Raw genomic sequence first — 15,281 nt, forward strand, 5'->3', positions numbered from 1 at the left:
CTGCTACCAAATTGAGGAAACTCTTGATATGGATGGCAGAGAGATGGAATAGATTATTCTCTGCCCATCTCAAAATCAGACCCATAACCTTGAAAAGAGAAAGAGATCGGGTTCCTCTTCCATTTGTCCTCCCAGTAACACAGGGGCAGAAATACCCCTCATTGTGCTGCAGGTGGGATGTAAGGGAACAATCATTAAGTGACTATCAGCTACATGGAGGTGCATCTCATGTGTTATCACACGGGTGTGGTGGGTATTTTGCAGGGGTTTATGCAGCTTAAAATGCTTTGAAAAAAGGAACAAACTAAATTAATGCCTCTGTATTTCTCAGCTTGTAAAATAAGATGTGTGAACATAGCCCAATTTTCTTGTAGCAAATGTGATGACTTTTTTGCTCTAAAGATGTGCCACATTGTTTCTTCTGTGCACAGATCACCACTTTTCACAAAAATGGGTAGAATAGACTAATGTTACATCTGTACATACGGCATTGAGTACCGGTGTAGGGGACAGAATCTCCCTTGTAATGTTTGGTTATAGTATTGCTAGCAGGAACTTCACGGCCTGTTTTCTTGTTAGATTGGTTAAGTATTTTACAAACACCTCCAACCAGCACAATAGCAAATAAAAAATAAAAAAAAAATTCCCCAATGTGTGCACTGGTTCGGTGCTGTATAGCCATGTTTTTGTAATATCAGACAACCCCTTGAACATAGATGTAAAGACACAAGGCAAAATGCTCAGAGCTGTTAATGCACGGCTTGTACTTTTATTGTTAGGTCTTGTTCACTAACATTTCCAGTGGTGCAAGATTACCAATACACAGAGTTATATATATATCTGCATTGCACATCTAGGCTATACAGCAAATGGATCAGAATTAGTACAAATACATGATATATTTACATTTTGTATACTCAAGCCCACACATCCAATTATATTTACAAAATAAAACACAGAAATTAAAACAGTGATGAGAATTTCCATCTTATTCCTAAAAATATTAGTATTTTCTTCCTGTTTAGTGGGAGACAAGGCTTGGGATTATGTAACCCTTATACTGCCAGGAACCCTAACAAGTGTCTTCCTGATCTCCATGAAATATAGTAGCCAAATGTCACATGACCTGTGGTGAGATTTGCCAAACTGCAGCCTGTGTGTGCTGACAATGGATGACATCACAGATATGTGGGTGATATCACTTGTGTATCCATAGGCTGCATCCTATTCAGTGTTAGCTGAGGGCACAATGCGCCATCTTGTGTCCTAGTCAGGCAAATGTACAGTAACTGATAAGGAGATGTATTCTGTACTAAGGGTATCCGGGGCATCAGAGATTCTAAGATTTGGAAAGGAGATAAAAACACTCATTTTTGTATTAAATAGTTTCTTAATAAGCAGTTACTTCATTACAAGGCGACTGCTTCGGCCTAATAATAAAACCCATGACTGGCAAAATTAAGATGAAGCATCACATAGTAAGTATGTGAAGAAAGCCCGAGATGTCTTTCTTAAAGGAATGGTGTCATTAAAGAAAACATCCAGAAGGGACGAACTTTGGCTACTTTTTCCAGAAATAGATTTTATGTGGCAGCCATGTTTTTCCAACGCTAGGCAGACCATTTAATGCGGTTGGCCGAGTTGTAATATATATTTTTTTATTATTATTTATGGCCTTTAGGCAACTTTTTTTGCATACAACCTGGAATACTCTCAAAACTAATCCCCCATTCAACAGACATCGTCCTTATATTAAATACAAGAGGTGCAAGTGCTGGTATGGAATCAGCAATACATGGCACCATCGCTATTTTAACATACAAGGTAGCCACATTGGTGTCCACAAGGTCCAGTGTGGTCCCTTCTGGCAGCAGAGCCTGGCTACTAGGCCGCAGCTTTAGCTGCCCGGTAAATTCAGAGCTTGTAGGGAATGTTCTTTAGTCCAAAGGAATAAAATGTTAATAAATAATAAATAACTGTGAAAAACAATATAGAGTGACTTCGATTGATCAGGGGCCACAGTCACAGCTGCCGATGCAACATCTGCCCAGCCCCTAAAATACCTACTGCATTATAGGCACAGCGGGTTTTGGTTCCTTCTCCATTTCCAGTGCTTTGGAGAATCATAAGCCATTGATATGTTCTCTGTGGTCAAAGTTATGCTAATAATGGACCTCAAAGTGTCTCATGTATGCTGCCGCTACTGATCTATATATCTAATACTATTGGTAGAGAAATACAGGCTAATCCTACAATAATGAAGCTTTACAAATGGATTAAAAAAGGATCATTGCTAGCACAGGGGATGAGGATGATGTGACTATGGCTGCAAGGAACTCACTGTCTAACAACCACAGTCTTTTAAAGTGGTAAGCCCCTAGCAACCAGTCTGTCTCACGTTAGTCAAGAAATGAACAACAGGAGGCTTGGCGATCCGTATATCACTCTGCATTTCATTGAAATATTACTTGGATATTGATATTAATTTAGGCTGAAGCCCCTTTAAAAGTCTGATATGTTTCACAATGGAGATGGTTAATCTTAAAGGGGAATACACAATAGGTAGGATTAAAATCATTATCAGTCTTGATACCATACTGGAATAAATGATGTAGAATTATTTTTGGGTTAGTGTTTAATCCACAAGGATAGATAAATACATTTCCAGTCGTACTGCTGACAATCACCAATACATGTACGGACGTCTTTACCTCACTGTGAAAGAATTTAGAAGCTCTTGTATTTCAGCATCCGCTAAAAGACATTTTAGTGCACAATATGAAGTCCTATGTTACTGGCCCTTTAAATAGTCTCAGTTCAGTGGGTATGATTTATATTCAGTTCATTTAAGTCTGCAGGAGCTTAGAAAAGTAGGATTGGTCTGGCTGTAATCTGCCATATTTAAAGATATCTGTTCCTTGGCAACAAACTACATAGACTGATAGTCTGCGGCTAAGGAGCAAGTGAAGGGAAAGTGATGCAAGACTTAACATAGCATGCAAATCTTAGCACTTTAAGAACGAATGATGGATTGCAGAATTTGTGGGCAATTTTAATAGTTATCACAAGGTAAAACGTATGCGTTAATGAAATAATTGCACTATTGTTGCCTGATTTCTGGATGAGAAAGCACAAATGTACAAATACATTCCGGTTTACACAGTTCAGATAATGGGTCCAAACTAGTAGTCTGTCATCTGTGCCTATCTCTAGCTGTCAGGACACTAGAACTCCCATCTCGCAGCTCGAAGTTGTAGTGTCCCAAAGGTCACTGGTTTATCTGAGAAGCTTCAGACTGCTGAGAGCTCTGAATTCCTGTTAAATATACATTCATACTAATCTTCCTATAGGCAGTGGACTTCGGGCACCTTGAGAAGTCGAAATTTCAGAAATGAGACCACACTGGCCTCAGACTGCAGTGAGGTTTTGATGTAGCTGTGATATGCATAGTCCGCTCCCCCGCTAAGGTGCGACAACAACTGATCAACGCTGTTCTCTTCCCTCCATCATGTGCAAGTAAACGCAGGCATAAATACAATACACTAAACACGATAAACAAGTAAACATCCCTTTAAATTAGTAAACAAGCCAACAACGGACTTTGCTTTGTGGTGAATCCAGAGAGGAGATAAAACAAAATATTACATTGAAACTAAAGTGCACGTGTGTCAATTTAAAGCTGTAGCGACGGGGTCAGCGGTCACAAGGTGCAAGGGAAACCAATGTCAATAATGTGCACAGAGCAGGGTCATTGTAGTATTCAGCTGAAAGGTAACTTTATGTCAGGCTAGGCCAACAAAGGCAGGGCCGGTTTTAGAGTGTGGCAAAATGGGACCAAACAGGAACCCTAACGGCAAACTAAACCACCCAGAATTATTTAGTAGTGTGTGGTGGTAATACTTAGGAATAGGCAGTATTATGTATGTTCTTTAAGCAAGCGTTATTAGGGCACTATATGGCAGTATTACTTGGGAGTAAATTGCAGAGCAAGGTTCTAAAATGGTCGGTAATGGGATGCCCCTACTTTGCCTGGTTTTAATACAAACAGTGCTGACCAGAGGATACTTAGGTAACAACTCTTATCTTAAGCCAACATTAAAGCGGGTTGCTAGATTTATTCCTTTGAGCGTAGGGCCTTAGGTGGTACCCAGACTATGCTGTCTCACTTTACATATAATAGTTCCCATAGTATTGTATGGCTGTCTCTGCTGTTTGCAAGTAAGGATATTTCTGCTTTGGGCCCATTTTCCTGGAGCATGCTCGCTGGGTTTGCTGGCCCATGGCATAATCTATACAGGGTGTCACAGAGCTGGCTGACTCTGTACGTGACAAGGGCTCTAAATCAGAAATATGCTTATTCTACACTTATCTTTAAGAATGCATAGGCATATGATATATTACCTGCATACTCCAGAGGCAGACATTTTTAAGTGAACAATTCAGCAGAAACTATGACATGTACAGAAGTGTTAACAGCAAAAACAATCATCTGATATGAAACCCCTGCAGTAATGTTTGTCTCAAGATTTGGCCATGACTGGCAAGAAGTACGGCACCAACATACAGGACCTTACTAATCTTGTTACTAAACACTCTGGGATCCATCAAAGCAAAGTCCGCACAACATTTTGTTACCTTTGAACCAATATATTTATATATTTATATATAATATGTAGAAATATAAGTTTATATCAAGGTTATAACCCATTTGTTGTAGAGCAAGGCTGCAATTCTCTGCAGAAAAACCAAAGGGAAGAGGATAACTCTTATTATCAAACCTTCCAGATGATAAGTGAAGCTCTTGGGGGGCACGAAGTGTCTCCAGAAAAACATTCAGAAACCAGGCTGTAAAAAACAATGTACATTGTCACTCCTCCTACAACCAATCCTGGTTTATAAATAATTACTGGATTGGCCACGCATGTGTTGTTTGATGCACATATAGCTTTCAGGACATTTAGACAAGTGCTTTTGGCCTGAGACAACAGATGGCATATATTAAGACTGTAGGATGCCCCTCCACTATAGAAAGTGTTTGATTTCCACATGACCTCCTAAAAATAATAAAACATAAAGCAGCATTTTCCAATCGTACAATTGCCAATATTCATAACATAAAAATCCCTTATCCTGTCGTCAGTAATCCGCTACAGGGCACCAGTACCTGTCTGCACAGCTTTGCAAGGCATGTATAACGTACGGCATCATTGCCAAACATATACCCAAAAAAACCTAGCAATCTCAATACATTTTTTCAAAAATTTCCTAACCTACTTGTGGGCAAACTCATTTTTTTGAGGGTGGGGTAATAATCTGAAAATTGCCCACTATGATAGCTCCAACCACTGGAATGGTCACAGTGCAGCCCCTGGCATTGTGTAGTGCCGCGGCTGGAGGAGAAGAGACAGAGAAAGCCGTAGATGTGGAACCTCCTGCCCTCCGTAGTAGTGGTTAGCAGCACAATGAAAGATACATGGGGACCAGTAACATCTTAGGGAGAGCTGGAGGTTTCCATAGTGGCCATTCAACTGAGAAATTTTTTTAAAGTGAGACGAAAAAATGCAAAACAATGCATTTTCCGATAGACGAGTTACGCTACAGACACTAGAGACTGCTGGGTAAGAAGGAATTGGGGGAAAGGCAGAACACGCATCCAGAAGAAAAGAGGGCGATCAGGAGTCCGTTTCTCTCTGTCCTTTCTTCTTTGGTCGGCCACATGCGACAAGTTGGGTTTGTTTTCAGCACAGACAGAAGAGGAGCTGGGGAAAAGCCACAGTTTTACAGACAAGAGAAACGTCAAAAATCACAAAAAGGGAAGAGGGAGGTATTCCTTCACGTTAGAAGGTGACAGGAGATGGAGCTGCTCAGTATTTAGAGAGGGAACGACGTCTTGCAAGCTTTGATCTATAGAAATCAGGAAGAAAAAAAAATTACATCATCATATGGATTTACAGAGAGAAGGCTTTTTCTTAAATTGTGCCCCATCACTGAGACACGTGGGAGGAGGCAGTCATTAATAGACATCCATACTCACCGTATTGTACCAGCAAGCAAGGGGTTAAAGGCATACAGCCAGTCGTTCATATCTTTATCATTAATGGCCTGCAGCAAGATCCCGCGGTGCTTGGTACACACCGCAAATATGTTGGGACTCTGATGGAAGAGTAATTCAAGAGAATATTAGGCAAAATGATCCTACATGAATGTGAAGTAAGAATGGTTAAAAGAAAAGACAAAATAATATGTTTTCCCAAGTCTTTTTGCCCCAAAGGTCAATGGCTATTCTGGCTTTAGATGACGAATTAAGTAATTTGAGAATGTTTGTTATAGACCTTGAAAGGTTTCTAGGCAGGATATCTGTCAACCAGTCAGACCAGCCTCTTATCAAAGGGCTTATCATTTTGCCCCACACAGAGTGCAAATGAGGTCGAACTTTTTCTAGATTTGAATGCCTTTACTAGAAAGTTGACCCTCAAACGACATTTTGCAATAGTAAACATGGGGAAGAATGAAAATCAGATTATAACCCATGGAGACACGGACAATGGTCCAAGTACGTCTGTATCTAATGATAATGTACCTTTGGAACCTCAAATTATTCATACTAAATTAAGACCGAAATCTAGGTTTCATCCAATTCATCACCGTGGAAATAACATAGAGACTTTTTATTCTTTAGTTGCGGCTGACCTTAGGGCCTTAAAAAAGAATGAACGAATTATTCATAACAATCTCACTCTTGCTGAAAGACAAGCTGTGAAATCTTTAAGTAATAACACCAATATTGTTATAAGATCAGCAGTCAAGGGAGGGGGGATAGTGATTCAGGATAGGGACGTTTATATGAGGGAGGCTGAACGTATCCTCTCCGATTTTGAATACTATTCACCACTCCCTTCAGACCCCACAGAGATACATATAGCGGAATACCAATCTCTGATCAACAGGGCCCATAGGCAGGGAATCAGGAGAAAGCTTTTCTTGATATTAAAACACCAACGGTAGCACTGTTCTACCACCTTCCTAAGGTGCATAAAGATGCCTTAAACCCACCGGGTAGACCCATCATTTTGGGTCTCAACTCCTTAACCCGTAATCTTTCAGAATATGTTGACATTCTTTTACAACGCTATGTGGTCAAATTACCCTCTTTTCTCAAAGACTCCGCCACACTCATCCAAGAAATGTTGCCATTTAGATGGAAAAACACATATAGATGGGCAACCTTGGATGTAACTAGTTTGTATAGCAATATCTCGCATGAGCTTGGTCTGATGGCAATCAGGTCCATCTTAGATTCAGACAGTACAATTCCAGGAGTACAGAGAGACTTCATTATAAATAGCATCGAATTTATTTTGAAAAGAAATATATTCCAGTTCAATGGAGAGCTATACATACAAAACAAAGGTACGGCCATGGGTACGAGAATGGCGCCTAGTTACGCCAATCTGTTCATGGGGCATTTCGAAAAACTGTGGATCTATGGCGAACATCAATGGTCTAATAATTTGATATATTATAGACGTTTTATAGACGACTTGTTTTTTGTTTGGGATGGGTCAGAGGCCTCCTTTAAGGTCTTTACAGAACATTTAAACTTCAATAATTTTGGTATTCATTTGTCTGGGAAATCAGACCCTAATAAAATAGACTATTTGGATCTCATCCTGATCAGTGAGGATGATAAAATATATACTAAGACCTTTTTTAAATCCGTTGATTGTAATAGTCTTTTAGACTTTAACAGCCTCCACTACAAAAAGTGGAAATGTAACGTACCTTTTGGACAGTTCCGTCGACTCAGACGTAACTGTACCAGGGATGTAGATTACAGAATACAGAGTGAGATCATGTCCAACAGATTTCGTGCAAAAGGTTATCCACGCCGAATCATTTCAGCGGCATGTCAAAGAGCCAATGGCATGAGCCAGACGGAGTGTCTAGTGCCTAAACACTCCACAACTACAGCTAATTTTAATCTTAATTTTATTACAGCCTATAGCTCTTCACACAATTACATAAGGAAAATAATCAATAAACACTGGTCGGTATTACTAAATGATCCTTTTCTTACGAAAACTCTTCCGAAAAGACCCAATTTTACATTTAGAAGAGCAAGGACTCTTAAAAGTTTGGTAGCTCCGAGCAATTTACGTCCAATTAAGCCAGCTAAGAAAACAATATCTGAGCTCCCTAAAGGGAGTTTCAGATGTGGTCGTAATAGATGTAAATGTTGTAGTAACATCAAACACCGAACATCTGAAATAGTTAGTTTCACTACCAATGATACTTATAAATTGAAACATCGATTAGACTGTGCTTCCACATTTGTGATTTATCTTTTGGAGTGCCCATGTGGCCTCCAATACATTGGCTCCAATACTATAAATGGGTTTATGAACCACAGTGTCTCTCGCCATGCTGCCAAATTTCACGATAAGGACTTTAGTGGTTTTTCGGTTATACCAATTGATTAGGTTCCACCTGAAACTACTGACAGGTTAGGAACGCTGAATAAAAGGGAAATGTTTTGGCTCTTTAAATTGAACACAATGCATCCAGCTGGACTAAATATAGCGTCAGAAGACGTGAATAAATAGGTAAACTATGCCAGCCATTCAGAGTGTGGATATCTTCTGGTTCAAAGTCTAGTTTTATCTTGTGTATTTAAATACCTTGTCTATATTTATATTAATACCTTTTTTCTGTTGCACTATTAGTCATCTCTAAATATTATCATTTTTACCTTAAGGGTTTTTTTTTTTTTTTAATACCTAATTTACACGCTGAGAACATATATCATTCATTCCCGTGGGTTAAAGGTGCACTGCGCATGTGTAAGATCTTCTATGCTTTCCACGGTGAAACGCATATGACGTACTTCCGGCCCACCATCTTCCAAACAGGAAGTGGAGTTGAGAGCCGGGTTTTATGCACAGACACGGCACGTTACTTTAAATAGGACGGTTCAGCCCCTCAACCACTATGTTTGAGCTACCCAGCGTAAAGGTAAGAGGCTAATCTCAGCTCCTTGTCTGTTCTTTTCTTTTAAGACTTAGTTTCTCGGGCGTAGTCTTGCTGCAGGGAGTTGCAGAAGGTTGCAGCTATTGTGAAAACCTTGTAACATGGTGTTTCAGGAAAGATGTTTTGTCTTTTATTCCTTTTTATTTTAATCTACTGTTAACACATATTGTGTACTAAGTCTATCTCTAGATTTGATCATTGCTATTATTTTAAATATGGTCTTGTACTGGCTTGTTTTTTTACTGGCTTGGTTTTTATTATATTTTTATGTTATTTTTGTGTGATATTTCTGTTTTATATTTTCCATGTCTTGTGTTTTTAAACAGTTTATGCACTTGATAAAGGGCATTTAGGCCCGAAACACGTTGAGTCTGTGTTGTGCACTCCAGTTTTTTCCCAATAAATCTATTGACCTGTGAGCGCGGTCCTTTTGGTTTTTTACATTTCTTTCACACCTGGTCCTTTCCTATTGGTGTTCCTGTGACGTGCTGCTCCCTCCACCTAGTCATCAATCTTCTAAACGTAACTGTGAACGGGATCACAGTCACATTAGGTGAGAGGCCAATCAGGTCTATTTGTCACTTGTGGGTTTTTCCAATTGCCACAGAATATTTATGATTATCTGCACTATGAGTGTGCTCGGTGTCTACTTTTTGTTCTAGAACCAGTCAGACATGACAAGGCTAGACAGATGTCATACTGCCAACAGAAAAGGAAGCCAACTCTGCAGCAGTCACTACACAACCCCAGCTATGGAAATAACCTTCTTAGGGCCAAAACTCATACAAAATACAAAGAAAAATAAAATGACTCACCGTCCATCCAAACCGAAGACACATTTGTTCTGTTCACCTAAGGCCTAGTTTACACGGGCTAGTGACCGCGTATTTTGGTCCTGATTTTGACACGGGAAGCGAGTCAGAATCAAGACCAAAATGCGCCTGCCAGAACTGTCGGAAGCCGCTTCCCATTCCAGAGTAGGCCCAAATGAATGGGCCTAGTCTGGAGGGATTGTCTTGACACGGACGCGCCGCAGCGATTTCTGCCTCAAGAAAGGGCAGCTCGCTTCTTTTTTCCACAAGCGGGAACAAACCGCTAGCGGAAAAAAGATCACTAGTGGTCTACATAGACCTCTATTGTGAGGGAGTGGATTTTGAGGTGGATTCCGCACCAAAATCCGCCCCCTCTTGCCCCGTGTGAACTAAACCTAAATCTATACATAGTAAATATCTAAGAAAAATTCTAATAACTTTGTTTTAGTGTAAATGTGCACATTTAAACCATAAATAATAAGTGAAAAACTAAAGAAAAAAATTATTCTGTTAAAGAAGGTATTAAAAAACTGGCCTATATGTCACATAAAATGGTGCAGATTATTGAAAAATCAATTAAAAGTGTCTAAGCATTTAGGACCAAACACTAACTGTTAAACGGGTCATCCGAGTCGATAAGATTAACTTATCTGATCTGGCAGACTCCTGATGGTGGACCTGCGGGTTCTGACCCTCCAGGTCATGTGATCAGAACCAGCGCTCTCACCCCCATTACGTGCTTCTCCTTATCTGATAGGTAATTACTTGTGCTATGGGGGATTGGGTGACTATAGTAAAGCCGGCCGCTATAGCACAGATATTACCTGTGAGATCAGGGAAGGGGTGAGGGTCATAGCGACCTGGGGGTCAGAGCGCTGGTTCTGATCACATGACCTAGGGGTCAGAACCAGGCTGGATTCCTGGGTCCATCAGAAAAATTCTGCGGCATCAGGTAAGTTGATCTTAACTCCCTAGCCAGCTCCTATAAGGGGTTATTTAGATTATCCCAGAAACAGATTTGGATATGTATTCAATTCAATATATTTATCTCACAATTTACCCCAAAATTGAAACTTATTTTCCATTTCTCAAAAACATAACTTTTACTTCTAAATATTCTAAAATATAATGTCTATATCACTTATCTACCTACCTGGACAGTAGCCACGGCTTTGACTGATACCAACCACTGATTGTGTACATTCACATTCTGTATTATTGTTAGTTCAGTATGCCTTTTTGTATACTGTCCTGCTCAGGGAGCAGCACCCCCTCCCCAACATGTTTCACAATTTAACTGGAATCCTCAGGGTACATGGGGCCATTTAACAATTCAATAAAATACATTAATCTCTGAACACACCTTGACCATGGCCTGTTGGTCCTCGCTGTACTCCACTTGAGCCGTGGAAAGGTTAATAAGACATCGTTCTACTGGATCCTTGTCACTGTTGTAGATGAAAACATATGGACGCCTAACAACAACATATTGCTTGGCCCAAGAATGAGAATGAGGCTCCTTGAAATTCAAATAACCCTTTTTAGAGACCACCGACCTGAGGATAAAGAAGATTTGTTTCATTTTATAACAAAAGCAACTGAACTCCTGACATGGACATGTGTTACACTATTAGAAGCCAATGTTGGGTAAGTTTCTCATACCCAGGTCTCAGCTCTTCAATATCAGGTACTAGGTTAAGGAACTCGTTCTTTCCTGCGCGGGCTAGGTAAGAGCTTTCTACTGGGGGAATTATATGGAACTGTTCAAACTCTGTGCATGGACTGGAAGCACGGGAATTGGCTTCAGGGGTCCTGCAAAAAAACAGAATTGATGAAGTACATGTCTGGGAGTAACACCTACAATATGTACATGTATGTAAGAATTGGCTTATTACTTACTTCTGATCCACAGAGCTGCATCTGGAGTCTGCCAGTGATGGACAAGTAGAAGAAGGAGTCAGGGTGGCACTGCTAAAGCTAGAGACAGATGGGTCACGACCGATTGGGGAAATATCGGACAACTGCAAAGGAAATACTCATGTCAGTCTAACAGAACTGTAGACTGTGACAAACAGAAAAACTACATCTTAGCATCTTAGCCTCTACTCTAAATATTATAGCAACAGGGAAAATGCAAGAGGTTATCAGACATATAAATAAAGCCTACCAAGGTAGATGCTAATAATAACATAATATGATATAATATAATATAGCTTGTGTTGTAAATTTTCACCATTTCTAAGAGAGTGAAAATTTCCTATCAGTGAAACTAAACATGGGACCTGCTTATTCTGTTGGATGTTACAGTGTAACTAGGGAGCAGAATTATCCCTCCCCTGTCCTAGACTCCCGGCTAACTCATCTGTAGGTAACTACGACTAGCTCTTTATTTACACAATATGGGCCAATTCCTTTCTTGAAAGTTTTATTTCCGCCACTGAACAAGTAACCTATCTTTAGACAATGTAATGCATATCGCTTACCTTACAATCACTAATGCTATTGCATACTTGGGTCAGCTCCCGGTTATATGTGTGAGTGAGCAGTCGCAAGCACTGAAAAAACAAACAAAACAAAACTTATTGAAGTCATTGACAACTATGGCTTTAACCGTTTAATGACCAATGTGCAGGTCGTTAAAGCTCGCTCCACATTGTATTTATGGCAGTGGTTTAAACCACTTGCCAGTGTGATGGGCAGCCAAATATAGTCTGCGTAGTAGTCAGAGAGTGGGGAGAGGAGACTGACGCACTTCAGTCTTTTCTGTTTTCATATACTCCTGCGTTGGTGGAAGATGAATCTCATTTGTGAGAAAGCGCAGCCTCCGCTAGGCTGTTGCCTGCACCCTCACCATACCCTCGCCATGCTTCTTTGTTGGAAATTTGTGTGGGCAGCATAAAACCAGGTGCAACGATTTGGTGTTTAAAGTTGTTGACATCTACATTGTGGATGAGAAAATCTAGCAAGCAAGTCCTTTTCATCTGACAAAGTAACAGAGAAAACAACAGATACCCGACGGATAAGGTGATCCCTGGGATCACTTGTCCATCATTAAACATATCCCTTTTTATTGTTTAATCCATTCTTCTGTTCCTATGACAGAATAGAAGAGTGAATTAAACAATGCAGATGTGAACATGCCCTAACACAATTTTACATTGTTTACATTAATGTGCGGTAAAACTGAAGGCTCAATAAACCCTTGACCTGAATTATATGAGAAATTATTAACACAAAGTGAATAAAGAGACAATTTCCAGAGAATACAATTTCCAATCAATGTGCAAAAGCCTGATACCTTAGTTGCCAGCTCCTTTTCACGATCTACCAGGCTTTCTACGTCGGTGGAGTCGTAGCCACTGCTTTCGCTTGGGGTTATGGCACTTTCAAAGGTGGTGGTAGATATCTGGGAGGAGATGCTGGTGGAGGTACTGAGTGTTCCACTGCTCAGACTGGGGGATATGGAGTCACTCAGGGATTTTGGAATGCTGTCACCAAGCTTCTCTCTGAGCAGGAGCAGATGCCGAGTCTTTTCCACCTTGAAGAGCAAGCATGGGGATTATTTATAAGAACATAATGCCAATTCAGACACTATGGAATTTTCTTAGAAGGGTGGAGAACAAATGATGATTCTGAACATGCTTACCTAAACCTCTGCAAGGGCCTGGCACATGTCTTGATGCCAATTATTTGGCTTGCCAATAACTAAATACCAACATGTATCAAGATTCACGATGTGAATGTCTTCAGCACTGAACTATTAAGCTTAAAGGGAGTGTGCAGCAGTACATTGGTTATAAAGCTAACCCCAGTACCTTATAGCGGTGATTCTACAGTTTCCAAATGTACCTCTGAAGCCCCATTCTCAATGTTTTATTAATATGTACACAATGAAAAATGTTTTGCCAAGAATCTAGCACAAAGACTGAAGTTCAGGCACACCTTAAAGTACTTCTCCCTTCATTTGCATATGAATAAAACATTGATTTACTGGAAATATTCCTCTGAATAACAGAATCACCTCTACAAGGCACTGCTATTATTATAATACTGGGTCTCTACAGAAAGAGAGGGACCCTGGGGGGAAGGGTAAACATAATAATGTTATGGTGGGTTCCCAACACCGTTATTCAATGTTCGTTGCTCTCATCTAGAACAGGACATTATACAGAATATGCAGACCCCTCCCATCTCCATACATCCCCATGTAAAAAATACAACAGAAGCTTTCTTCCGTCATGTTTTATGCTTTTTTGAGGGAAGAAAAAGTCCCACATGATCAGACAAGTCATGCATGCAGGACTTTTTCTTCCATTACAAAAGTATCAAATATGGAAGAAGAAAACGTCTGTCATGTTTTTACATTATAGTCAATACGAACAGACGCAGACGGAGGACATTCATGTCTACTATCGTTAATGTCTGTTGCTGATATCCTATGATGGATAACAGCAATGAACTGTAATAATAGTAGAGTGAACATACCCTAACTCCCCTCTGTTGGGCTCCGGCATGGTTTTCCATTCTCTTCCAGCTTCCTGAATGACGTCAGGGAATACTAAGGCCTGTGATTGGGCCTCAGGGGTCCCTGACAACAAGAGGCTGGAAGAGGCCCAAAGAGGATGGCAATGAACGCCAGAGCCCAGGAGAGGTAAGTATCACTGTTTGTTATGGTTACTCACCTCCCTAGGGCCTCTGCTTATTATACTTTGGGGTCTAAAGAGGACTTTACGAACAGCCTGGGGCCCATGGTAGCCTTAACCTACCCCTGATTATAGTATAGTGGCAAACTGTGTCCAGATACTAAATCTGATTCCAGACATAAAACAAGCCTTGGCAACTAGACAATTAGCTCGATAGAAGGAAATAAGTGAATGCCAGGTACCTCTGGAGCTAAATGGCATATTGGAAGCAATAAGATTAGATAGGTTTGGAATCTCGCTTGTTTATTCAGCCGTCTTTCAAAGACACGAGCTTGATCATGGATCTACTGAGAACAACTGATTGATGGGGTGCTGGGTGTTGGAACCAGACTGATCTAATATTGCTGACCTATCATTTTTTTTATTCAGGAAAACCCCTTAAATGATAAATCCTATGGATATACCTCATGTAGCTGTTCCATTTTCTCAAGCTCCCACTGATGTTCAAGTATTAGGCTATCTCCACGAGGTCTCCAGCCAGCCAGGTTCTCTTCCCCTCGGACATAAGCCACTGAGGTGTCCAGGATCTTTCTTCTTCTTCTTTGCATTCCTAATGGGTGAGAAAAAAACAAACAATAAAAAGGATATTTTAGTATATTATTAAATCACAAAAAAGCTTTCACGTCCATTTTGGGTAGAGACTAGTACAGGGCGATTGTTACCTGGGCTTCCTGTGTCAGCCATTTTGCACAAACTGAGCTCATAGATTCCAGTTACTTTGTTGCTGCAATGGGAATAA

General features: G+C 40.3%; 1 protein-coding gene across 1 annotated transcript in view; it reads right to left on the reverse strand.

The window, feature by feature from the left end:
* Positions 1-740: 740 nt before the first annotated feature.
* Positions 741-15,281, reverse strand: part of KIF1B (kinesin family member 1B) — a 110,699-nt gene continuing 96,158 nt past the window's right edge. Inside the window, exons 41-49 of the mRNA XM_075280019.1 lie at positions 15,205-15,266; positions 14,947-15,092; positions 13,138-13,377; positions 12,323-12,394; positions 11,739-11,860; positions 11,502-11,651; positions 11,203-11,395; positions 6,035-6,153; positions 741-5,904 (exon numbers count right to left, since the gene is read on the reverse strand). Coding sequence (XP_075136120.1) covers positions 5,865-5,904; positions 6,035-6,153; positions 11,203-11,395; positions 11,502-11,651; positions 11,739-11,860; positions 12,323-12,394; positions 13,138-13,377; positions 14,947-15,092; positions 15,205-15,266 — 1,144 coding nt within the window. The 3' untranslated portion in view covers positions 741-5,864. The remainder of the gene's footprint in view (positions 5,905-6,034; positions 6,154-11,202; positions 11,396-11,501; positions 11,652-11,738; positions 11,861-12,322; positions 12,395-13,137; positions 13,378-14,946; positions 15,093-15,204; positions 15,267-15,281) is intronic.

Source organism: Leptodactylus fuscus, chromosome 6 (assembly GCF_031893055.1).
Source record: "Leptodactylus fuscus isolate aLepFus1 chromosome 6, aLepFus1.hap2, whole genome shotgun sequence".
Lineage (NCBI taxonomy): Eukaryota > Metazoa > Chordata > Amphibia > Anura > Leptodactylidae > Leptodactylus > Leptodactylus fuscus.